This window comes from Eulemur rufifrons, chromosome 7 (genome assembly GCF_041146395.1).
Source record: "Eulemur rufifrons isolate Redbay chromosome 7, OSU_ERuf_1, whole genome shotgun sequence".
Taxonomy (NCBI): domain Eukaryota; kingdom Metazoa; phylum Chordata; class Mammalia; order Primates; family Lemuridae; genus Eulemur; species Eulemur rufifrons.
In genome coordinates, this window is record NC_090989.1 from 43,379,131 (window position 1) to 43,404,176 (window position 25,046).

At 32.9% G+C, this 25,046-nt stretch overlaps 1 protein-coding gene across 1 annotated transcript in view; it reads left to right on the forward strand.

Annotated features, from left to right (window-relative positions):
* EPHA6 (EPH receptor A6) overlaps nucleotides 1-25,046 on the forward strand; it is an 884,686-nt gene that overhangs the window by 552,484 nt on the left and 307,156 nt on the right. The window contains exon 6 of the mRNA XM_069471955.1: nucleotides 7,659-7,783. Within this exon, the coding sequence (XP_069328056.1) occupies nucleotides 7,659-7,783 (125 nt within the window). The remainder of the gene's footprint in view (nucleotides 1-7,658; nucleotides 7,784-25,046) is intronic.

A 25,046-nucleotide genomic window follows, 5' to 3' on the forward strand; every position in this document is an offset into this window, starting at 1 on the left:
TGAATAGTATTAAAAATAAAAACATGTTCAAAAGCAACAAGGATATTTATGACATCATTCCTTCTAGTTCTGAGCCTAGATTTTAATTTTGTACATATTAAAACACTAAATTGGAGTCAATTTTGAGAGGCAGGGCAGCAAAAACATTAATTTTCCAACTCTTTCTTTACACTTTGAGTTAAAATTGAAATTCACCTTCCCAACCCCTCATTAAATGATTGATCAACACCTCTGCACTTTAGCTTCCTCACCTTTAAAATGGAGACAATCTCCATTCTATAGATTTGTGAAGTTGGAATAAGATAATATATTTAATAAAAATTAAACCTTAATTGGGAACAAAATAGTTAAGTACAATAATTTACAATTTCTTCTGGTATCTCCACATTGGCATAAGAAAATGTAATTGTGAATAAGATCTCTTTTGCTAACTAATTCCCCTATATATTTTTTTCAAATTTTTGTTATACAGTGATTCAGAAAATGTAGCAATCAGAAATGTTTGTATTTAAAACCATATTCAAGAATGTAGTAATCTAGTCAACAATCATTTTTTGAAGGTCAAAGCTAAGATTTTGAAGGCTTAAGAAAGGATATGTATCAGAAATACAATTATACTGAAAACTCTACTGAATACATAATTCTTACTTAGGAAAATGCAGCCCAAGTCTTCAAGGTGTTCCATCAGTCTCTGATTTTATAAACTCCATAAGATATTATTTCCCTGCTTATTTCTTTCCTTCCCTGACTTTTTAACATCAGAAATACAAAATCAATAGTTGCCCTTCTGTCCTAATATCGTTTTTCTCATGTGGGAAATAAATGTATATGCTATATTTTCTACTTTATATTCATTGGTACTACAGTGTTATAACAATAGGTCAGGTTCAGATAAACAAACTTGGGTTATTAAGAAAACAAATTCATAAACGTATTCAAAACAAATTCTTAAATTTTCATATATTGAAGCCTCATTTTAAAATGAAATTTTATATACTTTTGACTTCTGTGAAAACAGAAAATACAACATTTGGGGGTATATATGGATGTAAAAACCTTTGATTTATTAACTATCTAAAAAGTGTGCCTAATGTATATTTATTCAGTTCTTTTCAAAAGCAATATGCTAATATTTACTATGGCTTATAAAATCCAAATTATATAAAGCAATTTTCTCAATAAAAAATTTAACAAAACCAAAAATTGTACATGAAATGTGACAACTCTAATTGAATAATATTGGAAACTTCAACTTCTAACATTAGAAGAATGACCTGATAAAATATCAGCATATTTGGATATTTTAAATTAATAATTACATAGACTATATCAAAATATAGAATGGTTTTAGAATGTATTGGTCAAAATAAATGGAATTATTTGAAATTGTGTATATTTTACAACTATGTCAAATATAGATTTTAAAATATGAAAGGAGTGTGCAAAAGTGAAGAGGCTTTAGGGTGTAGCATAGTTATTGGACCCTGAAGTCCGTGTTTAAGTGAAAAATCTAGGTAGAGAAGAGATTTTTTTTTATTTCTGTTTTATAGAACTATAGTATAGGACTCATAAAATTTAGGTGATGTACCTGTACAATTAATTGACCACTAGAGAATTAGAAATAGAAAAATAGTACCTATATTTTTATCAGTAGTCATTCTATTATGTTGTTGCTTTAATTGAATTTCTTATAAATTTTGCAAGGATTATATTGCTGACCTGAGTGCTCAATAATTATGAGGCAAAATGTACTACACCGGTAATATTACTTTATGACATTGTACATTAAACTGAAAATTAACCATAAGATTGTATACATGAAAAGGACATTTTCAAAAATTATAATGGATTGATATGCTTAAATCAACTTCTAATTTGTGTGACTCACTTTAAATTTATAATTTATCCACAAAGCACCATTTAATACATTATTACACTATAATTCAAAAACATTAACACAGTTTCCAACATGGATATATTTATTAATGTTAGTTTATTAATAGTATGGTTCAGTTGAAATAGTGAATTATCTGAGTACTTTTTCTTTTTAGCATTAATTGTTAAAATTTAATTTATGAAGTTGATTTGGTTAAAACTTTATGTAATTATATTTAAATATCCTTCATTTGTTATGGCAAACATAGTACATATGGCTGCTATATAAGAATATATTCCACAAACTGATATTTTATTTTGAATCACTAAATTATATGCTGCTGTTACCCAAGCATAGTTTCTCTGTCTAATGTAATAGTGAGCATGAATTCATTCAAAACACACTCTCTTCCACCCATGTTATTCCCTGTCAACATGAAAGCGAGGTATTTTTACCTAAAGCTTATTGGTTCTTTATTTATATACTTATTATTTTAATTGACACATAATACTTGTACGTATTATGGAGTACAGTGTGATATTTTAATGCATGTATGTACTGTGTGTTAATCAACTCAGGGTAAATACCATATCCATCACCTCAAATATTTATCATTTTTTTTGTGTGTTGAAAACATTCAAAATCCTCTCTTCTACCTATTTGAAAATATAAAATAGATTATTGTTGAATACACATAACAATAGTTACCCTACATGCTATAGAACACTAGAACTTATTTTTCCTATCCAGGTATAATTTTGTATCCACTAACCAACCTCTCCCAATGCCCCCTTCCCTTCCCCCTCTGGCAACCACTATTCTACTTTCTACTTCTATGAGTTCAACTTTCTTAGCTTCCATGCATGAGTGAGAACATACAATATTTATCTTTTTGTGCCTGGCTTATTTCACTTAACATAATATCCTCGAGGCTTATCAGTGTTACAACAAATGACAGAATTTCATTCTTTTTTAAGACTATTGTGAATAGTGTTGCAATAAACATGGAAGTGCACATATTTGATACAATTATTTCCTTTCCTCTGGATATGTATCCAGTAGTGGTATTACTCGTTCATATGGTAGTTCTATTTTTAGATTTTTGAGGAACCTCCATACTGTTTTTCATAACATCTGTACTAATTTACATTCTTCCCAAAAGTTTCTCTGCATTCTCACAAGCCTTTGTTATTTTTTGTCTCCTTGATAATAGCCACTCTAACTGGGGTGAGATGACATATCATTGTGGCTTTGATTTTCATTTTCCTGATAATTAGTGAGGTTGAGCATTTTTTCATATACCTGTTGGCTGTTGTATGTGTTCTTTTCAGAAATGTCTAGTCAGATCCTTTGTACATTTGTAACTGATTTTTTTATTGTTGAATGAGTTTTTAATATATATTAGATATCAATTCCTTGTTAGATGAATACTTTGTAAATATTTTCTACCATTCTTCAGGATGTCTCTTTACTCTGTTGATTTTTTCCTTTGCTGTGCAGAAGCCTTTAGTTTGATATCATCCCATTTGTCTAGTTTTGCTTTGCTTTTGTTGCCTATGCTTTTGAGGTCTTATCCATAAAATCTTTGCACAGACCAATGTCCTGAAGCATTTCCCCAATATTTTCTTTTAGTAGTTTCATAGTTTTGTGTTCTACATTTAAATTTTTAACCCATTTTGAGTTGATTTTCATATTCAGTGAGAGATAGGGGTCTAACCTCATTCTTCTGCACATGGATATCCAGTTTTCCCTGCACCATTTTTTTTGAAGAGATTGTCCTTTCCCCAATGTATATTTTTAGCAATTTGTAGATGTGAATTGGCTGTAATTTGGTGGATTTATTACTGAGTTCTGTATTCTGTTCCATTGGTCTATATCTCATATACCATGTTGTTTTGTTACTATAGCTTTGGGCCATGTGTTGAAGTCAGGTAGTGTGATGCCTCCAGCTTTGTTCTTTTTGCTCAGGACTGCTTTCACTATTTGGTGTCTTCTATGTTTTCATTTGAATTTTTGGATTGTTTTCTTCCCCTTTCTGGGAAGAATGTCATTGTAATTTTGAGAGGGATTGTGTTAAATATATAGATTCCTTTGGATAGTATGGTCATTTTAACAATATTGTTTCAACCCATGAACATGAGATGTCTTTCCATTTACTTGTGTCCTCTTCAATTATTAATACTTCAGAAGTTGTTTTATAGTTTTCCTTACAGAGCTCTTTCACCCCTTTGTTTAACTTTATTCCTATGTATTTTATTTATTTTTATGGCTATTATAAATGGGATTGATTGCCTGATTTCTTTTTTATATAGTTTGTTTATGGTATATAGGAATGCTACTGATTTTTATATGTTGAAGTTTTGTCTTATATCTTACTCAATTTGTTTATCATTTCCAAGAATTTTTTTTTTTTTTTTTTTTTTTTGTAGTCCTAGGGTTTGTCTATATATAAGGCCATGTCATATGCACACAGGGCCAATTTGACTTCCTACTTTACAATTTGGATGCATTTTATTTCATTCTGTTGCCTAATTGCTCTGGCTAGGACTTCTAGTTATATGCTGAATAAAGCAGTCCCCCTAAGAACTGAAACTAGACAAGGGTGCCCACTGTCATCATTTCAATTCAACATAGTACTAGAAGTCCTAACTAGAGCAATCAAACAAGAGAAAGAAAGAAAGAGTATCCAAATGGGAAAGAGGAGGTCAAACTATCATTTTTTTGCTGACAATATGATCCTGTATCTAGAAAATTACAAAGATTACATCAAGAGACTCCAGGAATTGATAAATAAATTCAGGAAAGTCTCAGGTTATAAAATCAATGTACACAAATCAGTAGCATTTCTATATACCAATAACAGTCAAGCTGAGAGTCATATCGAAGACTCAGTACCATCTACAATAGCTACAAAGAAAATAAAATACCTAGGACTACATTTAACCAGGAGGTGAAAGATCTCTACAAGGAGAACTACAAAAGGGAATGAATTTGCAGATAACACAAACAAATGGAAAATCATATCATCCTTGTGGATCAGTAAAATCAACATTGTTAAAATGTCCATACTGCCCAAAGTGATTTACGGATTCAATGTAATCCCCACCAAAATATCAATGTCATATTTCACAGATCTAGAAAAAAATAATTCTATGCTTCATTTGGAACCATAAAAGATCCTAAATAGCCAAAGCAATCTTAACAAAAGAACAAATCTGGAGGCATCCCATTACCAGACTTCAAACTATACTACAAGGCTGTAGTAACCCAATAGCATGGTATTAGTACAAAAATAGAGACATAGACTGATGGAATGGAACAGAGAAACAAGATGTAAAATCATCTACCTACAACCAACTTATCTTTGACAAAGCAGATAACAGTATCCACTGGGGAAAACAAGCCCCATTCAATAAATAGTGCTGGGAAAATTGGATAGGCACATGCAGAAAGGACATGCAGAAGAATGAAACAGAACCCCTATCTCTCACCACTTACAAAAAATAATTTAAGATGGATAAAAGACTTAAATGTGTAAGGCATGAAGCCATAAAAATTCTAGAAGAAATGTAAGAAAAATTCTTCTAGATAATGGCCTAGACAAAGAATTTATGACTAAGACCCTAAAGGCAATTACAGCAACAACAAAAACAAATAAATGGGACTTCATTAAAATAAAAAGCATCAACACAACTATGGCAATAATCAACACAGCAAATAATCTACATAACGGAAGAAAACATTTGCAAAGTATACATCCAAGAAAGGGCTAATATGCAGAATCTACTAAGAATTCAAACAAATCAGCAAGAAAAACCAAACCACCTATTAAAAAGTGGGCAAAAGACATGAACAGAAGCTTTTCAAAAGAAAGTAAACAAATGGTCAACAAACATGAGAAAATGGTCAGTGTTACTAATCATCAGAGAAATGTGAATTAATACCAGAATGAGATACCACCTTGCCACTGGTAGAATAGCTTGAACCCTTATACATTGTTGGTGGGACTGCCAATTAGTGCAATCACTATGGAAAATAGTGTGGAGAATCCTCAAAGAACTAAAAGTAAACCTACCATTCCATCCAGCAATCCCATTACTGGGTATCTACCCAAAGGAAAAGAAGTCACTCTATCAATAAGACACTTGCACTTGATTGTTTATTGCAGCACAATTCATGGTTGCAAGGATGTGGAATCAACCCTGGTGCCTGACAGTTCATGAGTGAATTAACAAAACATGGTGTATATAGTGTATATATATCCAATACCCTCCCATCCCCTAAGAGTAACTGTTGTAATTATTTTTTATTCTTAGGTTTATCCTTACATTGTTATTATCCATTTCTCTTCAGTTTACTTTTTTCACTTAAAAACATACCCTTAAGTAATTTCATTGTAGTATTTATAGATAGCCATAAGTCCTACACAACTTCGTAATTCTCCAGTGGATGTAGCATAGTCTTTCAACCAATCCCTTATTGATGGACATTTAGATTGTTATAATCTTTACAATAAAGGTCAGTGAATAGTCTTATAAATACATCACTTTGAGTTTGTGCAGTGGGTCTCTGGAAGAGATTCCAAAAGGCAAAGTATAAATGAATACATAATTTGCCTTAAATTGTTGGTTTCTATTCATAAGAGTTGTACCATTTTGCATGTTCACCAACAATGTATTAAAGTGTTTTTTGTTGTTGTTGCTGTTGTTTTGAGACAGAGTCTCACTCTACAGCTCTGGCTAGAGTGCAGTGGCATCATTGTAGCTCATTGCAACCTCAAACTCCTGGACTCAAGTGATCCTCCTGCCTCAGCCTCCCAAGTAGTTGGAACTACAGGCACATGCCACCACTCCCAGCTAATGTTTATATTTTTTGTAGAGATGGGGAGTTGCTCTTGCTCAGGCTGGCCCGAAGCATTTTTTATTCCCACAGCCTACCCAACAGAGTAGATTGCCAAATTTTGGGCTTTTTTTGCCAATCTGGTAGATGAGAAATGGTATCTCAGTATAGTTTAATTTGGATTTCTTTTTTATCTGTGAGTTTTAACTTCTATTTCAAACACTATTGTTTTTAAAAATTAGAATACTTGAAAACTATTTTATGAAAGGTACAAAGAAAATCTCTGAGGTATACATTTTAGTTAAATATGGGAAGTTTAACACAAGGTTTATCAGGATTGTGTTAAAATAATGTTATATAGGAAAATAAGATAGACATGATTCTGAAAATAACTTCAACATTTAAATATTTCAATTTTATTAAAATGTCACAGAAACCGTGCAGAAGAAGTAATCCTCATATTGATAAGCATTAATTTATTGTAATTACAAAGTTCTTGATATAAACTTTTATAAAGTACAAAGATGTCTTGAGAAAGAAAGGATTATAAATTATCTTGTAATTTCAGAATGTGGCCATTTTTTTTCTGTAGGAAATTAAGAATTGATAAAATACAGGAGCCAAGTATATTGTACTTCATATCATAGTTTATGACCAAAGCCAGTTTGAAGAAAACTGTCTTCCTCTAATAAGACCAAAGATGATGAGTTCTGGTCTTTACTCTTGGAATATTTGAGTATTTCCTATTTTCCCTAATAGTGTTTCTAAATATTTTAATACCTTATTTGGATTTAATTGCACAGATCCTAGGGCTATCTTAATCTGACATCAACAATTTGTGTCCTCTTCAACAAAAATAATGTTTCCTTGGAAGAGAAAATATTAAAGGATTCTGAAAAATGATTCCTGCCAATTAATTCTTAGTTATTTTCTTTCCTTTCAGCACCGTCCCTGATAGGTATGGTAAGGAAGGACTGGGCATCCCAAAATAGCATTGCCCTATCATGGCAAGCACCTGCTTTTTCCAATGGAGCCATTCTGGACTACGAGATCAAGTACTATGAGAAAGTAGGTCTTACTTGGTGCTTCCTAAAAAACTACATATATTCATATATATGTATATATTGAGCATGTTGTTATACTATGTTATTTTATTTTAAAACCTGTTCTTCTTTGGCCTAATCTCACAGCTACTGTTCTTTGAAACCTCTCCAAATTACTATTGTGTTTATAATTTCTTAATTAATTTATCTTGTTTTATGTCAGATTAAACTAGAAGATGCAAGATGTTCATCTGTGTCATGATCCACTCTAGGGGGTTTTATAATACAATAAGAAGTAATAATTCCTTTAACTTATAGTTGGTTGCCAAGGCATTGTTTCTAAAATTCAGTTGGGAAGAAATTTTGATATTGAATTATTATAACCTAAAGCAAGTTTGATTAGCCCATATCCTTTGCCAATGAGTTTAAAGTTACAGTACACTATAATTTGAAAAGTATGATTTAAAGGATAAATGGATTTAAGGGATAGCTTATGAATTAAACATTTTCTTTAATAATATATTCAGGTCAGCTATTTTATAAGAATCTAACAAGAAAAATTAAGTTGATACAGCAACTGTTAACCCTCATTTCTGTTTTTATCTTTTAAAATTGTTCTCAATTATTATATTTCCTTAAATTATATACTTTCTTACATTTATCGTATTATGTTCTTTCTTTATGCTTTTTACCCCCATTCCTCACCATTATGATATATTCTTGGCAACAATATCACAGTAGACCATATAGTCAATTCTGATATCCTACTTCTAGAATATTGACAAAAGGGAGCAACAAATTTAAAAAATTAAATGTAAAAATCGTATGTAATTTCCAGTGGTATACTACAATAAGAAAGAACATCTTGGAATTCTGTAACTTAATTTTACTAGAAACAAAGGATAATCATATGCCCCTGTAATCTTAGCACTTTGGGAGGCTGAGGCAGGAGGATCACTTGAGTCCAGGAGTTTTAGGTTGCAGTGAGCTATGATGACACCACTGCACTCTACCCAGGGAAACAGAGTGAGACTCTGTCTCAAAAATAAAAACAAACAGGGAACATTATAAAGAAATTTAGGTTTCCTCTGAAGAAATATAAGGCAAGAGGAGAAACAGAACCCTAATGTCTTAGTTTATTTTGTGCTGCTAAATAGAACACCATACACTGGATTGTTTTTAATAAACAGAAAACTATTGCTTCGTGGTCCTGGAGGTTGGGAAGTCCAAGATAGAAGTACCAGCATTTAATGAGGAATGTCTAGATTTGTCATCCCATGGCTGAAGGGGAAAGAAAGAGTGAGAGAGAGGCACAAGGGGGCCAAACTCATCCTTTTATAACAAACCCACTCTTATAATAACAAAACCACTTCCATGATAAAAGTATCAATCCATTCATGAGGACAATGTCCTCATGGACTAATTACATTTTAAAGGTTCCACCTGTTAATACTATTGCAGTGTCAATTAAATTTCAACATGAGCTTAAGAGGGTACAAACATTCAAACTATAACACCTGCCTTTCTTTATTCTACCGCTTCTCAGTAAATATAGGTTTGATAAAGGGAAAAGCAACTTAGTAGCATAGCTGTATCCATTTGGGGCACTGTAGTAATTTTAGCATTGTGTAGTCAATGAAAACTGTCATTATCATTAACTGACATGGATAAATCCATGGCCTAAGAAAGGAGAAATTTACTGAGTATAAATTGGATTACAGATTCTGCAAATTAGCCTGGCTAGTATGTGCTCAGAAATCCATTGAGCTGGTCTTTCAAATGTTACAACCTGTAGCATGCTGTCAAAAAAATTATATGTTTTCAGTCTACTAGTTTAAATAGATATCTGGCACACAAAATTTACAATTATTTAAAAAGCAATGCACACAAATATGCAAGCAACTTTTCAGAATCAAAATATTTCTATGTGTCTTATAAAGGTTATATTTAACATAAAGAAAAATTACTATCTCTTTTTATAGTCATTTATACCTTGAATGTTTCATGTTGAAAATAATTTGCAATATTTTCAAGTAAGGACAAATCATACAGATTCAATAAAGAGGGAACTGTGGTCATCCAATCAAATTTGTAGAAATCAATAAGATCTAAATAATAGTAATTAACATAATATTCATGTTTATTCTTAGATGTGCAACATTTGGCATTAATATATAAATTCTATTCTAACGATGGAATAGATAATGTTATGAAGGAGTTTATTTTGTAAGAAAATGGCAATAATCCAGTGGTAATGGACTAAACAGGGAGGTGGAAGCCAAGGATTTCTAATTCATGTTCTGACTCTGACTCTCATTATGCTTGTGGCCAAGAAAAAGTTAATTAATCTCCCTATGTCTTAGACTTCATATTTATAAAGTGAAAATAAAGATATCAACTCTCTTGGTTGCAAAGATTAATTATAAATAGACCTAAAGATGAAAAGCACTAAATCAGTATTAAAAATCATTTAAGCAAGCATTGGGGAAATATTTGGCAAATAATCCAACACAGAATCAGAAAATAATAGCATGGGAATTACGTATAAACTAAATAATTATCCTTTCACACATAGATACACAATGTATAGGCAATCAAAGATGTTAGAATATCAAAACCTTTCAGAGAGAACATAAAATGATTGACAACATTAAAATTTGTTCCTACTATGTCTTCAAATTCTAGGTATATATTTTACATATCTATAGCTATGAAATGGTTTCTCATTCCAAGCAAAAAAAAATTATAATAACTTATAACTAGGGCAACTTTCAATGAAGCTCAGTTAAAAGTGCTAATTTCTTTATTTATTAGAGATCTAAATATTATTCAGTAAGAAAAGAAAGATACAAAGAATTATATATACATGTGATCCCATTTTGAGGAGACAAATACTCCCTCCTGTGTGTTGTAGGGGAGAAGGCATAATTTCTTTTCTTTCTGTTTTTAAATTCTTAGTTGAGACACACAACTGAAACAAAAGTCAGATTAACAACAACAAAAAGTAGTTCACTGATGTGTGCCATGCCCATCACAAGGGAGGGGCCTCAGTTGAAAAGTATTTCTCTCTCAAGGCAGAAGCATAGGGGCCTTACTTAAAAAGTATTTTATTGTATAGGGCATCCTTTCCCCAGTGTATGTTTTTGTCTTCTTGTCAAAAATCAGCTGGTTGTAGCTATACAGTTTTATTGTTGGGTTCTCTATTCTTTTCATTGGTCTATGTTTCTACTAGAAAAAAAAAAGTATTTTAACAAAGAGCTATAAATCCTATATAGTGACAAGGCAAAGAAGAGAGTTTCTTCAGACTTCCAAAGGTGGGAAAACGTGGGAAAGTAAATTTATAAGAATGGTGAATTCTGCCCCTATATTGTCTGGTGCCCACTGATGTCCCTAAGCTCTGTTTCTGGGCTGATAAGCTGCTATTATAAAGGAGCCCATCTTTAGGTGGGAAAGGCAGAGAATAAGGGTAGAGTATGCCCTTGCATTTTAACCATTTTTTTTTTTAGCTCAATAACCTCCCATAATTTAGAGAGAAATATTTTGGTTTCCTTCAGTGTATATTTTTGTATGATTATGTAAGCTTAGAGAAATACAGAACAGAATAGGATGCACACCAGGCTGTTTCAAGTGTTGCCTGTGTGGGAGGGTGGAGGCAGAGATGCTTGGGCAGAGGCAGGGAAGAGAGAGGGAGGTAGCAAATGCAGATAAATATTCATATGGCTGGATGGGTCCTAAATAGCATTAGTATTTGTCTGCCCAAAAAGCAGACCCCGAGACAAGTATGTTTTGTACAAGTGATTAAGTAAGAAAGCTCCTAGGACAACTGGTAAGAGAATGGGATCAGCAAGACTGTGAAGGAAGGTGCCAGTCAAAGTTGGTGTGACCAAGGGAAGCTCTGGATTCTAACTTATATCTCAGAGTTCATTTTATGGAGACAAAGAAGCTGGACTTCCCTACTTGGCTACAGGTATTACTGGAAGTGCATGTATGTCATGCAGAAAAAAATCTTAGGCACTTCTGGTTCTCTGTACATAGCCCTAGCAGCCCAAGTTTAGGTCTCTTAAAGAAAGTCAGTCATGGGTACAGCTGTAAAAACAAAACACACAGAAGCTGGAGGATGGGAACAGGAACAGGTAAAAGTATTAATAATTCGAGCTAATCTGCTGAAGCATCAACTATTAACTAAGATAGCTAAATGATTGAAAAACTACTGGAGAATTAATCTTTGGCTCATGGTAATATTCATATTCTCTTCAGTCTTTAATATCAGTGCCATGGCATTTAAACCTTGCATTTCCTTTTAATCAAAGTTACTGTGTATTGCTATACTCATAATTAATCCACAAAGATCAATATTTACACAATTCTCTGAGGAATTTATGCTGTTTTTCTGAGGTTCTCATTGTTTTAAGTGCATTATTCTGTAAATCAGGAAAAAAGTTAAGCTGCTCGGAATGTGAGGTGTCTATATGTATCTGAGGTTAAACAACATGCTATTGTTACCAGTGACCTTTTCTCAGAGAATGTGATACATTGGGAAAAAATCACTGGTCTGAGTTTTGAAAGATTTGAGTTTGACTCAGACCTTAGTTTTCTTAGTTCTGTTTTCTCATCTGTAAAATAAGGATCTGGAAAGGTTATCTCTTACAGTCCTACCTACTTTCAAATGGTAATATGTTTGTTTTTATACTGTTATGTAGATATATTATTCCATTATTATTCATCCATCACACAACTGTAGTTTTTCCTTTAAGCCTAGTAAAATTAAATACACACACATTTTAAAGAATACTTCACCACAGCCATCAGTATTCTTCATATCATAATTATATATAAAAAATTAAGACCCTGTTATTGTTATTTATGGAGGACGGATGTCTCTGAGTCTGCTGTGTGTGCATAACAGTGGTATTTAGGAAAGGAGACATATTGCTCTGCTGGTTATAATTAGTAAAATATTCCCTATTCAGTTAATTATACTCCCCAATTTTTAGTTACTTTTATTTTTTCATACTCAAATGGCCTTTCATTTTCCTTTACCTCAAATGAATACAGTTCAAATATGAAAAGACACTTTAATAAGGACAGTCACATATAAATTATTTTTAAAAAGTTCTATTTTATTATTTAATTAACCAACAATTTTTTTTTCTCCATAAACAGAGCCTACTACTCTTAGAACCAGGGAACTAAGACGTCATCTGCTCCCAACTTCCCAGTCTTCACTCCCAAAGTGATACCAACCCTCTTGCACACACAAGATACCAAATATCCCATTGAACAGCAAACCTACCGTTCGTCTCATGTATTTTTTTTTTTTTTTTGCTGCTATAATAGAATACCTGAGGCGGGGTAATATATAAAGAACAGCAATGTATTTCTCATGGTTCTGGAGGCTGGGAAGATGCAAGGTGCCAGCAGGTTTGGTGTATGGTGAGGGCCCCATCTCTGCTTCCAGCGTGGTGCCTTGAACCCTGCATTCTCCACAGTGGGAAATGCTGTTCCTCAGGGGCATAATGGGGGGAGGGTATGGAGTGGGCAAGAGGGGGCTGAACTCGCCCTTTTGTAACAGCACCAATCCCACCCATGAGGGTATATCCTTCACGACTTCATCACCTCTTAAGGGCCCCACCTCTTACTACTGTTATCATGTTAATAGCAATTAATTTCAACATGAGTTTTGGAGGGGAAAAATATTCAAACCATAGCTCCCTTCCCTTATCTCTATTCACTTTCTCCTTTCCCTTTTTTGTTCACATTCTTAACTTTTCTTCTCTTCCCCTCTTTCACCCTGTCTTCCCTCCTCTTCCTTCTTTTCCTGTTCTTCTTTCTCTTGCTTCTTTATTCTCTTATTATTTTGTTAGTCTGGCTGGGCTATTACAATAAAAAACCATAAATTATGTGGCTTCTAAACACAGAAATTTATTTCTCATAAGTTCTGGAAACTGGGAAGTCAAAGATCAAGGTCCTGCAGATTCAGTGTCTGGCGAGGGCGGTTCCCTGGCGCAGAGGCAGCTGTCCTCCCACTGTGTGTTCACGTGGCTGAAAGGCCAGGGAGCTCCCCGCTCATGGCCTGATCACCTCCCAAAGACTCCACCTCCTGATACCATCACCTGGGACGTTGTTACTATATTTTAACATATGAATTTTGGGAGGACATGAAGACTCGGACTGTAGCGATTATTTTTATCAAAATTATTCTTGATTAGGGTTATTTATGTTTGTATAGGACTCTCCACTGGTTTGAGTCCCTGAAAAAAGGAGATTATTTCAAACCTCAATCTGTACCTAACATAGCTATTTCCTTTCAATCACATACTAGCTGAATTAGTAAAATTCTCTTTATTCAGAACTCATTCTCAGGAAATTGAGAAGTCATCTAGCTAGTGTAAAAATACCTGTAACAACTTAAAAAAAAAAAAAAAAAAGCAATGCTTGAGGACTTTCTATTTCTACCTGTTTGTAAGAAAGACTCATACACAGATGTCCACCAGCAGAGAGAACATTCTGTTAATAACTAGAATGTAAGCTCATGAGGGCAGATTTCCTTTGTTCACTTTTATATTCCAGTGCTCACAAAGGCACATAGCTAATAATTCATAGACACAAATTGTTGACCAATTATATGCCGGGTTATCTTTTAAATGTTTTGCATGGACTAAGCAATTTAATCCTAATAAGAACCCTTTGAGGAAAATACTATGACTCTTCCCATTTTACAGATGAGGAAACTAAGGCACACATAGACTAAGTAAGTCTACCAAAATCACACAGCCAGTGCGTGGTTACCTTGTAACACAGTGGATTTCTCAGAAGTCGGTGCTTTCTGCTGATGCTGATTTTCTAGGTTCCCTGAGGCCAAACACTCCATTACTCTCTGATGCCATTTTGCATCTGTAAAATGGCAGGAATAAAACATACCTATCTCACCAGGGTGCTGTATAGCTCCACTAATTATCAACTGGTAGCTCATTTTGCAAACATGAATCCCCCATAACAGTTCATTATTCTTATACCCAGTATTTAAAGACACGGCGACTCGTAAAATCTTTTCCTCAAAGTGCTCTAGTTAATTTTTATCACAGTCAGCACTTTTTAGATGGTTTTTAAGAAAAGTCATCATGAGAAAGGAAACATTTCTTATATCCAGATGGTCAATAATTATTTATATAAAATACTGAATTAATAAAACTTGCCAATGTTTCACCTAGTTCACAGATTATAGAAAAAAGCTATCTGTGAGCTTTAATTAAAATATATAATTTCATGCCACTGACAACAGTGTACTATTAAAAATGTGAAGAGATTTGTGAAAAGCTTTTCATTATGGGAAATATTTTTATTACTCAGGGATGATTTAAAGTAGCATCTTTTGAGAGAAAGCTAGTCTTTGTGTCTTTTCTGAAAGTCACATACTCTTCAATATCATGTTTTACGTGACATATCTCTTTCTTCCTCCTTTCCTCTCTCATTCTACTTCCTCAAGACAGTTTTTCCACAGTTAATAATTCAATAATTATCCCTCATTTTTCTATATATAATCAGTAAATATGATTTTTTGTGCAAAAATATATGAAGCAATTATTGTAGCAATAATCAACATAAGAAAAAAATCCTTCCTTCTTACACAACATACATTCCTCATTTTCTTTTGTTGTATTTCCTTCACTTAGGTGTTTGTTCAAGGGAGGAAAAGAATTTTCTCTTTACTTCTGGGAATGCTATTCTTACCTACATCCATAATTTAGGTACAGAAACATATCTCCTTTGTTCTCTGCATCCTCCTTCCCCTATGACCATCTAACTGGTATGTTTTTGTAAATCTTAATGCAAACTTGCATATAAACCTACATGTGATTGTTATACAAGGAACTAAGAAACATGTGATTGAGGAAAGTGCACATGGATAGCCTGAATCATGTGGGGCTCTTACTGAAAATGGATTATGATACAGTTGATTGGGCTGAGCTGATGAATTGTGGGGATGGGGTAAGATGAGATTTTGCATTTCTAACAAAGGTCCAAGGTCCATGCTTTGAGTTGTGAGTCTCTAGAGGCCCTGCTTCTCTTTCACCTCATTTAATCAAGTGTGGATAAAGGGAAAAATAATCACAACCCTCTAAACATACACATGCACTTATATTACTGTATCTTTATAATTGGCTATGACTTCTGTAGATGTTGCATGATTTGCACACTATCTAAACCAAAAATATTAACTTGAAGCAAAATGCAGTAAATAAAGGACCAAGTCAGTGTCAGATAGAATTCAGTGTTTCTAATGAAATCAGCAAATTCCTGAGCTGGTAAAGAAAGTTTTTGTGTTTGTCTTTTTTTTCTCCCCCCCATAATTCCTTTTTGTTGTAATGTCCACCACAGAGAAATTGGATATGAGAATTTTGTACTAATTAAAACAACATTACCTAAAAGAAAATGGACATCAAGGGAATTTACTGATAAAAACACTCATTATAAAGATTTCATACCTAATTTCCATGTTGTTCAGCAAACATCACACTCTGTGGCAGCCTGTCTGGTTTAGTGAGCCCAGAGATTCCCTCAGTGCCTGGAGCAGAGATTCTCCTAGTAGCAAGCCTGGGACTGGTGCCAGTACTGCATCAACAGCAGCATCTGTATGTTATGAACACATCAAATGGAAAGAAATTAAAAATATATTTACACTATGACACAGAGTCTGCACATATCTACTAACTACCTTTAAAGTGTCTCATGTTTTATAAATTTATACTATCTTTGGTTTGGTGTGAAGAATGGATTTGTTCAAAATTATAGAAGCTGTATTTAGTATGTTAAAGATTTGGTATATCCAAGAAAGGTGGGAGGGAGTTGGTAAAACTAAGTGCTCTGAATGAACTTCATTCAGACTTTTGAATATATTGTAAGGGAAAAGAAATATCTGTTCCATTCTAGTCTCATGGCTAGGTCCCTATAAAGAAACAAGATTAGCAAGAGAAAAGCATATGGGTTTATTTAATATAAGTTTTGCATGACATGGAAGCCTTCAGATATGAAAACCCAGATAAACAGGGAAACCTATATATTTTTATGATTAGGTTTGATGAAGAGTGAACAGTCCTGCAGAAAAGTATGATTAGACAAAGGAGTTATGATCTAATGGTAATAAACTGGAGGAACTTAGTAAGACCCTTTTGTTCAGATTCTTTTCTGTGTCTTTGGAGATAAAGATGTTCCTTTCCTCTGTGTCTTTGGAGATAAAGATGAGGGTCTTTTGACCTGCTTCAGCTGAAAGAGTGAAAGTCAAAGAGTGATCTTCCTGCTCTTCTCTTTTCTCAAATTCCAAGGTGCCATATTTTGGGGTAGCGTGTCCTGAATCCTATCAGTATCTAATGTTATAGACTGAAGTAAAGGTTATAAACATAGTGAGTATCAAAAGTTTATGTTCTGGTTTCCAAGAACAATAGAACAATAACCTCTCCACTACTGTTCAGAGGGCTTGGGATTCTTTTGGTGGTATGTAGTCACCAGCATCGGGGTCCTAGCTCTCTTCTTGTGTACAGCTAGGCTGGGCTGCACATTAATCACACTTCTGCTAACTTTCCCTCTTTCAGTCGGCTCTAAATTCCACATTTTAATCCAATTTTACATCCTACAGTTATAATCAGTTGCTTCCATATTCCTATTAATATATTTCTTAAATTGCTTCCTCATCCCTTCCCTGAATTCCATGTCTTTATCACTTTTTTGATGAGGTTAGAATAAATAAGTTGTTTTCCCATTCTGAAATTCCATGATTGAATAAGCTTATTATTTTATCGTGTCTTGCTTTGCTTGTGAGGTGATAGGAAATAACCAAGTAAGACCAATGAAGGAATGAAAGATTTGATGTTTTCAATGAAAATGTGAAATATAAAATGTACGTTTTTTAAATTACAGAGAAGTACATACAAGACATAATGAAAGAGCAATTGTTTCCTTAATCTGGAAATCTACATATTTTGCCACCAAGTTTTGCATTTCTAAAAAAAGAAAAAATACAAAGCTATTTAAAAATGATTAATTACTCACATAAAAAACTTTCACCTCCTCTTAAAGAATCCTTATTATTTAAAAGGAAGAAAATAATGCAATGTGGCATACAGGTTGGGAGTATAGAGGTTATTACCTACAATGATAGATTATCAGATCACAGTGCCCTTTTAAGTAAGCAGGGGGTGGTGGGAGACAAATACTAGGAACTATTCAAAGTAAAGTATTTTGACTAATGCCCACCAAGAATCAGAGTAGCCTTGGAATATACAAAATTAGTATTTTTCTGTTATTTTCTTTCAGAAAATTCCTTCAGGGATGTAACAAGGACACAAATTCAAACTTCCTCCAAATTTCTGATCTAGCTTGGTGAAAATCAAACAAATGAAAATCCCATAAACAGAAACCATTTTTTTAAAATGTAACATTGCCTTGAATTCCAATTACAGTCAGCCTTCAAAGAATCAGTGGAAAATGTAAATACAATGTTGCTACTTTTGAGCAGCTAACTTTCTATCCTAATATTTTAAAAGACCAAACACTGCTATATAATACCCGAAGATAAATCTTCAGATTTTCTACTACAAATTTTAAGATAAGAGCTGCCAGCTAGGTCATGTTATCTAACCTTTAGCAAGTTTTCCCTTGCTTACTGGCTTTACCAAAGTGTTGACTGAGTCATATTCCCTGGAAATAAGTGCAAGATTTGCTCATTGCAAATGCAGTAAAAAATACAACGATATTTTTATCTATTCCTTAAATAATTTTCTTTTGGGGCTACAAGTGCAAACATAATTACCAATTCATAAATGTGTATTTTCTTTTCTGATATAAAATTGCTACTCTCTTTAATCTGGCATTAATAAGAAAATCTATAATTTGAACAAAGATACATTTATTTCTTCTGAGGATTTTGAAACCTATAATTGTATGAAAAATTGTGAAGTTTATTTTCAGAGATTTCCTAAAGAAGATGAGGTGACTTTTTACGGAGTTGTATTGTTTGGCTTCATTTTTCTTCAGGGATTTATTAGAAAATCCTAATACAGGAAATATAGACCATATAGAAAGGGTAAGGCAGAGTAACAAGTTTTCTTGATAGCCTATCAGATTTTTAATTGGGTTTCTCCCTAGATATATTCCACTCAAATAAGTGCTTCTGTGAAAGGTATGTGTGTGTGTGTGTGTGTATGTGTGTGTGTAAACTGTGCATTTTAAGTACAAAATTTATAGCTTTCAAAATATTAAAATATCATAAATAAAATGCAATCTTTTAATAAAAATTCCCCTAAGAAACATGTGAGCTACTCTGTGCCTCTTGTATCTAACTTGATTTGCAGATTTTTACTGCCAGAGAGGAAGTCTAACATCCAAGATTTGTAGTGTACTCAGAATTAGGAAACATGCCCTGTTAGACTGAGGAAACCTTTATTTACTGCAAGGCCAAGATCTGATTTTGTTGAATAACTTAGAAATCAAATAAAAAATGAGTTGGAAGCTAAAATGTTTCCACCTTTATCATTCTTGAAACTACTTTTCTGGTCTTGAACAGAACAAAAGGTAGCGAACAAAATCTTGGTGTTAATACCTTAATTAGATTATGAAAAAAACAGATAATAGTAATATTTACTGATTGTACTTCACCTATATTAACTCATTTAAGACAAGTTAATTACCTGCTAGCTAACTGAGAAACACCTATCTACTTAATGATTACCAGTTAAATTTTAACTAGCAAATTAATAAACTAACAAAAATAGATTTGGATATTGATAGAACCTTAAAAATGACTAGACTATTGATTATCTCATTTTCTTATGTTTCTAATTTAATTTTCGGTGGCTCTTTAACAAATTCACATCAATATTTATGAAATAAAGTATCTGACACATAAGAACAAAAATGTACTACAAAATTATAAACCAGTTGAAATAAAACAACTGGATAGTTCTGTTATCAACTTTGTCTATAACTAGTTGCAGACTTTACACAAGCCCTTAAACTTCTCTTTGCTTCAATTTCTGCCAACAAACTCCTTTTCAACTCTTTGAGAATCAAAGGAAGTAATTATCTATCTAGTCATAGTGGATTTTGACAGACCTAGGCTTGGGTTCAGAATCTAGGCTTTAACACACTAATTGGTTGTGTGACCATAGGCAAGTAGTCATATTTTCCTAAGCCTAAATTTCCTCATCTGTTAGAAGAGAAATGATCATAACTACATAAGCTATTATGATGAAAAAATTAAATGAGACTTTTGAATGTAAGTCATTTCACTTAACTTCCTGGAGAAAGTAAGCATTGAATGCATGTAATCTGCTAAAATCGGTATTAGTATCAATATCAGTACCATTTGGGGTTTTTATCATGGTTCCAGTCCTCATACAGAAGGTCCTTTAAATTTTGTCACTGAAATAAAATACCATCTTACCAAAGCTGCACCGAATTATTGCTGTTCTATAGATGATATAGTAATATGTTAAATAGATGTAAAGACAATAATATGTAAACTGCAGAGCAGAACCAGTTTCTACATTTAAAATTACCATCCGTATCACTATTAACCAATTGATTGATAATATTATTTTAACTAAAGTTTTAGTATAAGCACGTGATAACATTTTATTTTAGAAATCATGTAATTTATTTCTCAAAATATAAATTTACATCTTTTATAAACTGTAAAACATTTGATACTTAAGAAACAGAAAAATATTCTTACAAAATTAGATATATTAATAAATGTACAAAGTATGGCTGTAAACATGGAAAAAATAGTTTCTTTATTGTATTTTCCAAGGATGTATTAGATATATTGATTATAACACAAAATATATTTTGCTTTGATTCAGAATTCTTACTCTTCTAGTTAAGATAAGTGTGTCACACATGAGAACAGTTCATGAAGTGTGATCTTCTCCTTATCTCGGCAGATTTTATTATTTCCTTATTCTCTAGTCAGTATAAATTCATATCTGCCTTCATGGTTTTCTTTTCTTCTTCCTCTTTCTTCATACTCCTTAATGGCCAAAGGAGATTATGCAGAGGAGATATGACAGGCAAACATTGTCTTTCTCTCATTTACCATCTTTTCAATAGTGTCTTTGCTCTCTAAATGTGAATCATTCATGAAAATAGAGATATATAGATAAATAGTCAATATGTGATAATTAAAGATTTCATTTATAAAAGAGATTCCTAAACTGAGAGTCTTCTTAGAATTATAGAATTTAACAATAGAAATGGTCACTAGAGCTAATTTAATATAACTCTCTGATTACACATATGTATTACACATATATATCTCATATATTATATATAATATATATTTATATATAAATATATGTTAGATCCAGAATAATTGTGGCTTATGTGATACTGGTCAAGACCATAGTTCAGGTGTCCTGGATGCAAAGCTTTTGCTCTTTTAATGTTCTATATTGTCTCTTGTTAGAAAGCACCACCAGTTGGGAGATGTGATTCACAGGCTACTCTTACAGGAAAAGATACTGAATGAACTTCATTTTCAGATCAACTGTATTAATTTTTTATTGCTGTATAACAAATTACCCCAAAACTTAGCAGCTTAAAACAATTAATATGTATCATCTCACTAGGTTTCTGAGGATCAAAAATCCACGAGTAGCTTAGCCAGGTAGTTTTGACTCAAGGTCGCACGTGGGGCTGCAGTCAACCTGCTGTGGGATGCAGTCAGCTGAAGGTCCAACTGAGGCCAGGGAATCGTTTTTTTAAGCTCACTGGCTTGACTATTGGTAAGAAGCTTCATTGATTTGTCATGTGAGCCTGATCACATCTGAAAGAAAGTGCACATTCAAGAGCAAAGTTATTGTGTCTTTTATGATCTAATCCTAGAAGTTACCATCACTTGTGTCATATTCTATTGGTCACACAGACCAACCCTGGGATAATATGAAAGGGGACTGACTGCATACAGGTGTGAATACCAAAAGGTGGGGATTATCAGAGTCAATCTTGAGGCTGACCACCACATCGAGCTGCTGGCAGAATCTGTGGTGATTCAGTTTGCCTTCAACAGAAAATTATCTGGGATGAAATGCTGTGTATCTGTTCTGAAATGTCCATGTTTTAAGAAATACTCTAGACAGTTCATGAATATGGCCATTTCATTTTTTAGAATTTCCCTGGAAGATTAGACTATGCTATCCAAAATTTAATATATTAACTTTAACTTCATATGGATAACAAATCTCTATTTTTCCCCAAATCACTGAGTCATATCATTTAAATAGCCAATATAGGATCTTTCTGTATGAAATAAAGGTAAAATAAACAACCTATCTAAATTTGCAAGTTAGTAACCCTATGCTAATTATAAAGGTTAAATATAGGAAAACTTGTACTTTTGGCCTCACATTCAGCTCTAAGGATTTATGTTGCTTTGACTCTTGTAAGACTTTAATAATTTTTGATAGTTAAAGTAGACCAGATCCATGAGAGCAAAATTTCCCAGTTTCACACAAGGATAAAACCACGTTTGTAAACAACAAAAGTCTTCTTTCCCTATGTAATTATTCATAAATATCAAAGATATATAGAAAAGTTGCTAATATTGTACAGATAATGAAAAACTCAATATTTAAAAGAGATTCCTAAATCATTCCTATATGAACCAATATAGTACCTTCTTAGGTAATTAAAAAATAAAATATTTTAAGTCTCCTGTGTGTAAAAAATATATATATTTAATTTTTTTCTGAATCAATATTATAGTATCAAAAACAATAAGTGCTGTGTCACACAGTTGTATAAGGAGTCATGGGAAGATAAATAGATCAACTCAATCAACTCATAGTATGGAAAAATTAGCCAAAAAAGTAGCATGAATGTGTGTGTGTGTGTGTGAGAGAGAGAGAGAGAGAGAAAGAGAGAGAGAGATTGATTTAAATCCTCAATATACATCCTAGCCCAACTTTTTTATATAATGGTAGAATTAATGTTCGGTTTTGAAATAGAAAATTAAATCAAGAAAGGCCATGTCCCAGGAAATTTCTATATGGATTTGTATTATCTAATATATTCAAATAAATACCTTAATAAAGGCATGGCTAATGCTGAGGCATTTCCCTGCCTCAGCCAATTCTCTGAACTCTGGGATATTGGTCTCATCTTTTCTAATTGCCAATCAGTACATCTCCTTAAAAAGAAATTTCTTTTAGAAAATGCCTTTTCTAATTTAGATAGATACTTAACATCTTCAAGAAATGCATCAGACCTTCAAAATTTAGGAAAAAGAAAATAATTACTACAAAAGTGCTCTGGGAGTTAAACTATTACAGCAAAACTCTTTCAGCTTATTCCCGCATAGTAAGCGATGTGTAGTAAGCTGCTTCATTTCCTGGCTCTGCTATTATTATCCTCATTCCTCAAGGGTAGATTTAAGTGTCTTAGATTCTCAAATGAGGGAGAAAAAACCTAAGTCTGTATTCTGCTTCAAACAAGTAGAAATAATTATGAGCCTTCTTTGACCAGATATAATTTTTGCCTTGGAGGGTAAAGCAAAGCCCCTTGCAACAGCCATTATTAATGACACTGATATAATTACTATTTGAAAAGAGGAAATCTGCCCAGAAAAATCAATTATAAACCACCAAATGTTCCTTGGACTTTTCAGAGAGGTTCTATGCCGATTGTCCCTCATGACCTCTCCATTAAGAGACTGGTTGGCTATACTCCTAATGGTTGCCTTCAATTATTTAGAGGGGATTTCTGAGCTTTTGTATTTCATATTAAAATGGCCTGGAGAGCATTTCCTGATTGTCTTTCTTGCAGAAGAGAAGGGTCACTCTGGGGAAAACAGACTAATCTAGGTGGCTTTGCTCTAAAAAGGTAACTCAGAGTCCTCTTCCATTAGTGCCATTTGTCATGCAAACATTCTCATAAAATGAAGCAAACAGTTGTGATGACATTGGTTTCAGTGAAAAATTACAGAAAAAATAATAGTTAAAAAGTCATGAGAAGTAGTTTTCTGTAATCTAAGGCAAGCTTGGCTTGGGCATCTGCATTTATCAACTCCTTTGTTTTTAACTTATCACATTCTATCTACTTAACATTATTCTTCTCTTAAGATTTGTCAATGAGTGTCCTATTATAATCATCTAATATTCATTAGTCTCCAGATGTGAGTGGTGTTTTATAATTCTGTCTTATCTATTCCTTTGACACCTTGAAGCTGGTAAAATTTTCTAAATGAAGATATAGCTGAAGGCAAAATTTGAAATGAAGCAAAATTTTATCAAATGTTAGAAAATGTCCCAGGCAAGATACTTGTTGAGTGAGTTTATAAATTGGTGCAAGGGCCAAAACAAACTTAAACTGGTCCTGTGTAATAGTTACCAACTTGACTATATATATCCTTTGATTTAAATATTCTACCAGTTTTTGACAGTCTATAGACAGGAAGGATTTTTCTTGCTTTTATCAAAAGAACTTGTTAGGGAATTTGTCTTTGAACTGAATTGAAATCTAGGACTTGCAGGAAATTCATTTAAGGAATTTATTTGAAGCAGACCACAAAATGGACATTTCAAATCACATTCATGTACCATGTCTGATTTCTATCTCTTTGATAAAGTAAATGATCAGAAAAAAAGCATCAGTAACATACCATCTAAGCTCCTTGAAAAAAATTACCCCTATGAACTGAAATTCAAGAATATGCCTATATTCTGTGTTCAAAAACATTGGTTGAAGTTACTGTTTGCTGATTTATTCAATAGTCTTTTAAGAAGCACTTCAATTTTCCTACTTGAGTTTTGCTTGTGGAAAATTTAATTTTCAAATTTTGGAGTTACAGTTTGTTGTCCAAAAAAAAAAAAAAAGTTTCTTAATTTCACCTAATTGCCAGAAATTTCTGAACCATTTTTTTTTTGCCAGAAAGTATTCTAGTTTATAGAATACAGAAATCTAAAATATCCACTTCTTTCTTATTACAAATAACACTTCATCTTGTATTAACATTTTGTTTTAATATAGAAATAATAAAGAAGAAAGACAGGAAAGGGAAGAGTGAAGAAACTAAAATGTGTTAAATAGCCACATGTGCCAGTTCGTAAGCTACACATTTTTGCTACCTGTCCGACAGCAGATCCAGAATTATTTTCGTCACACCATGAGGTCCTCTGATAATTAAATCCAAGGTTCTTTTGCAATCTAAAGTTATATTAGAATTTAGAGTTAAGGCCTGGCACAGTGGCTCACACCTGTAATCCTAGCACTCTGGGAGGCCGAGGAGGGAGGAT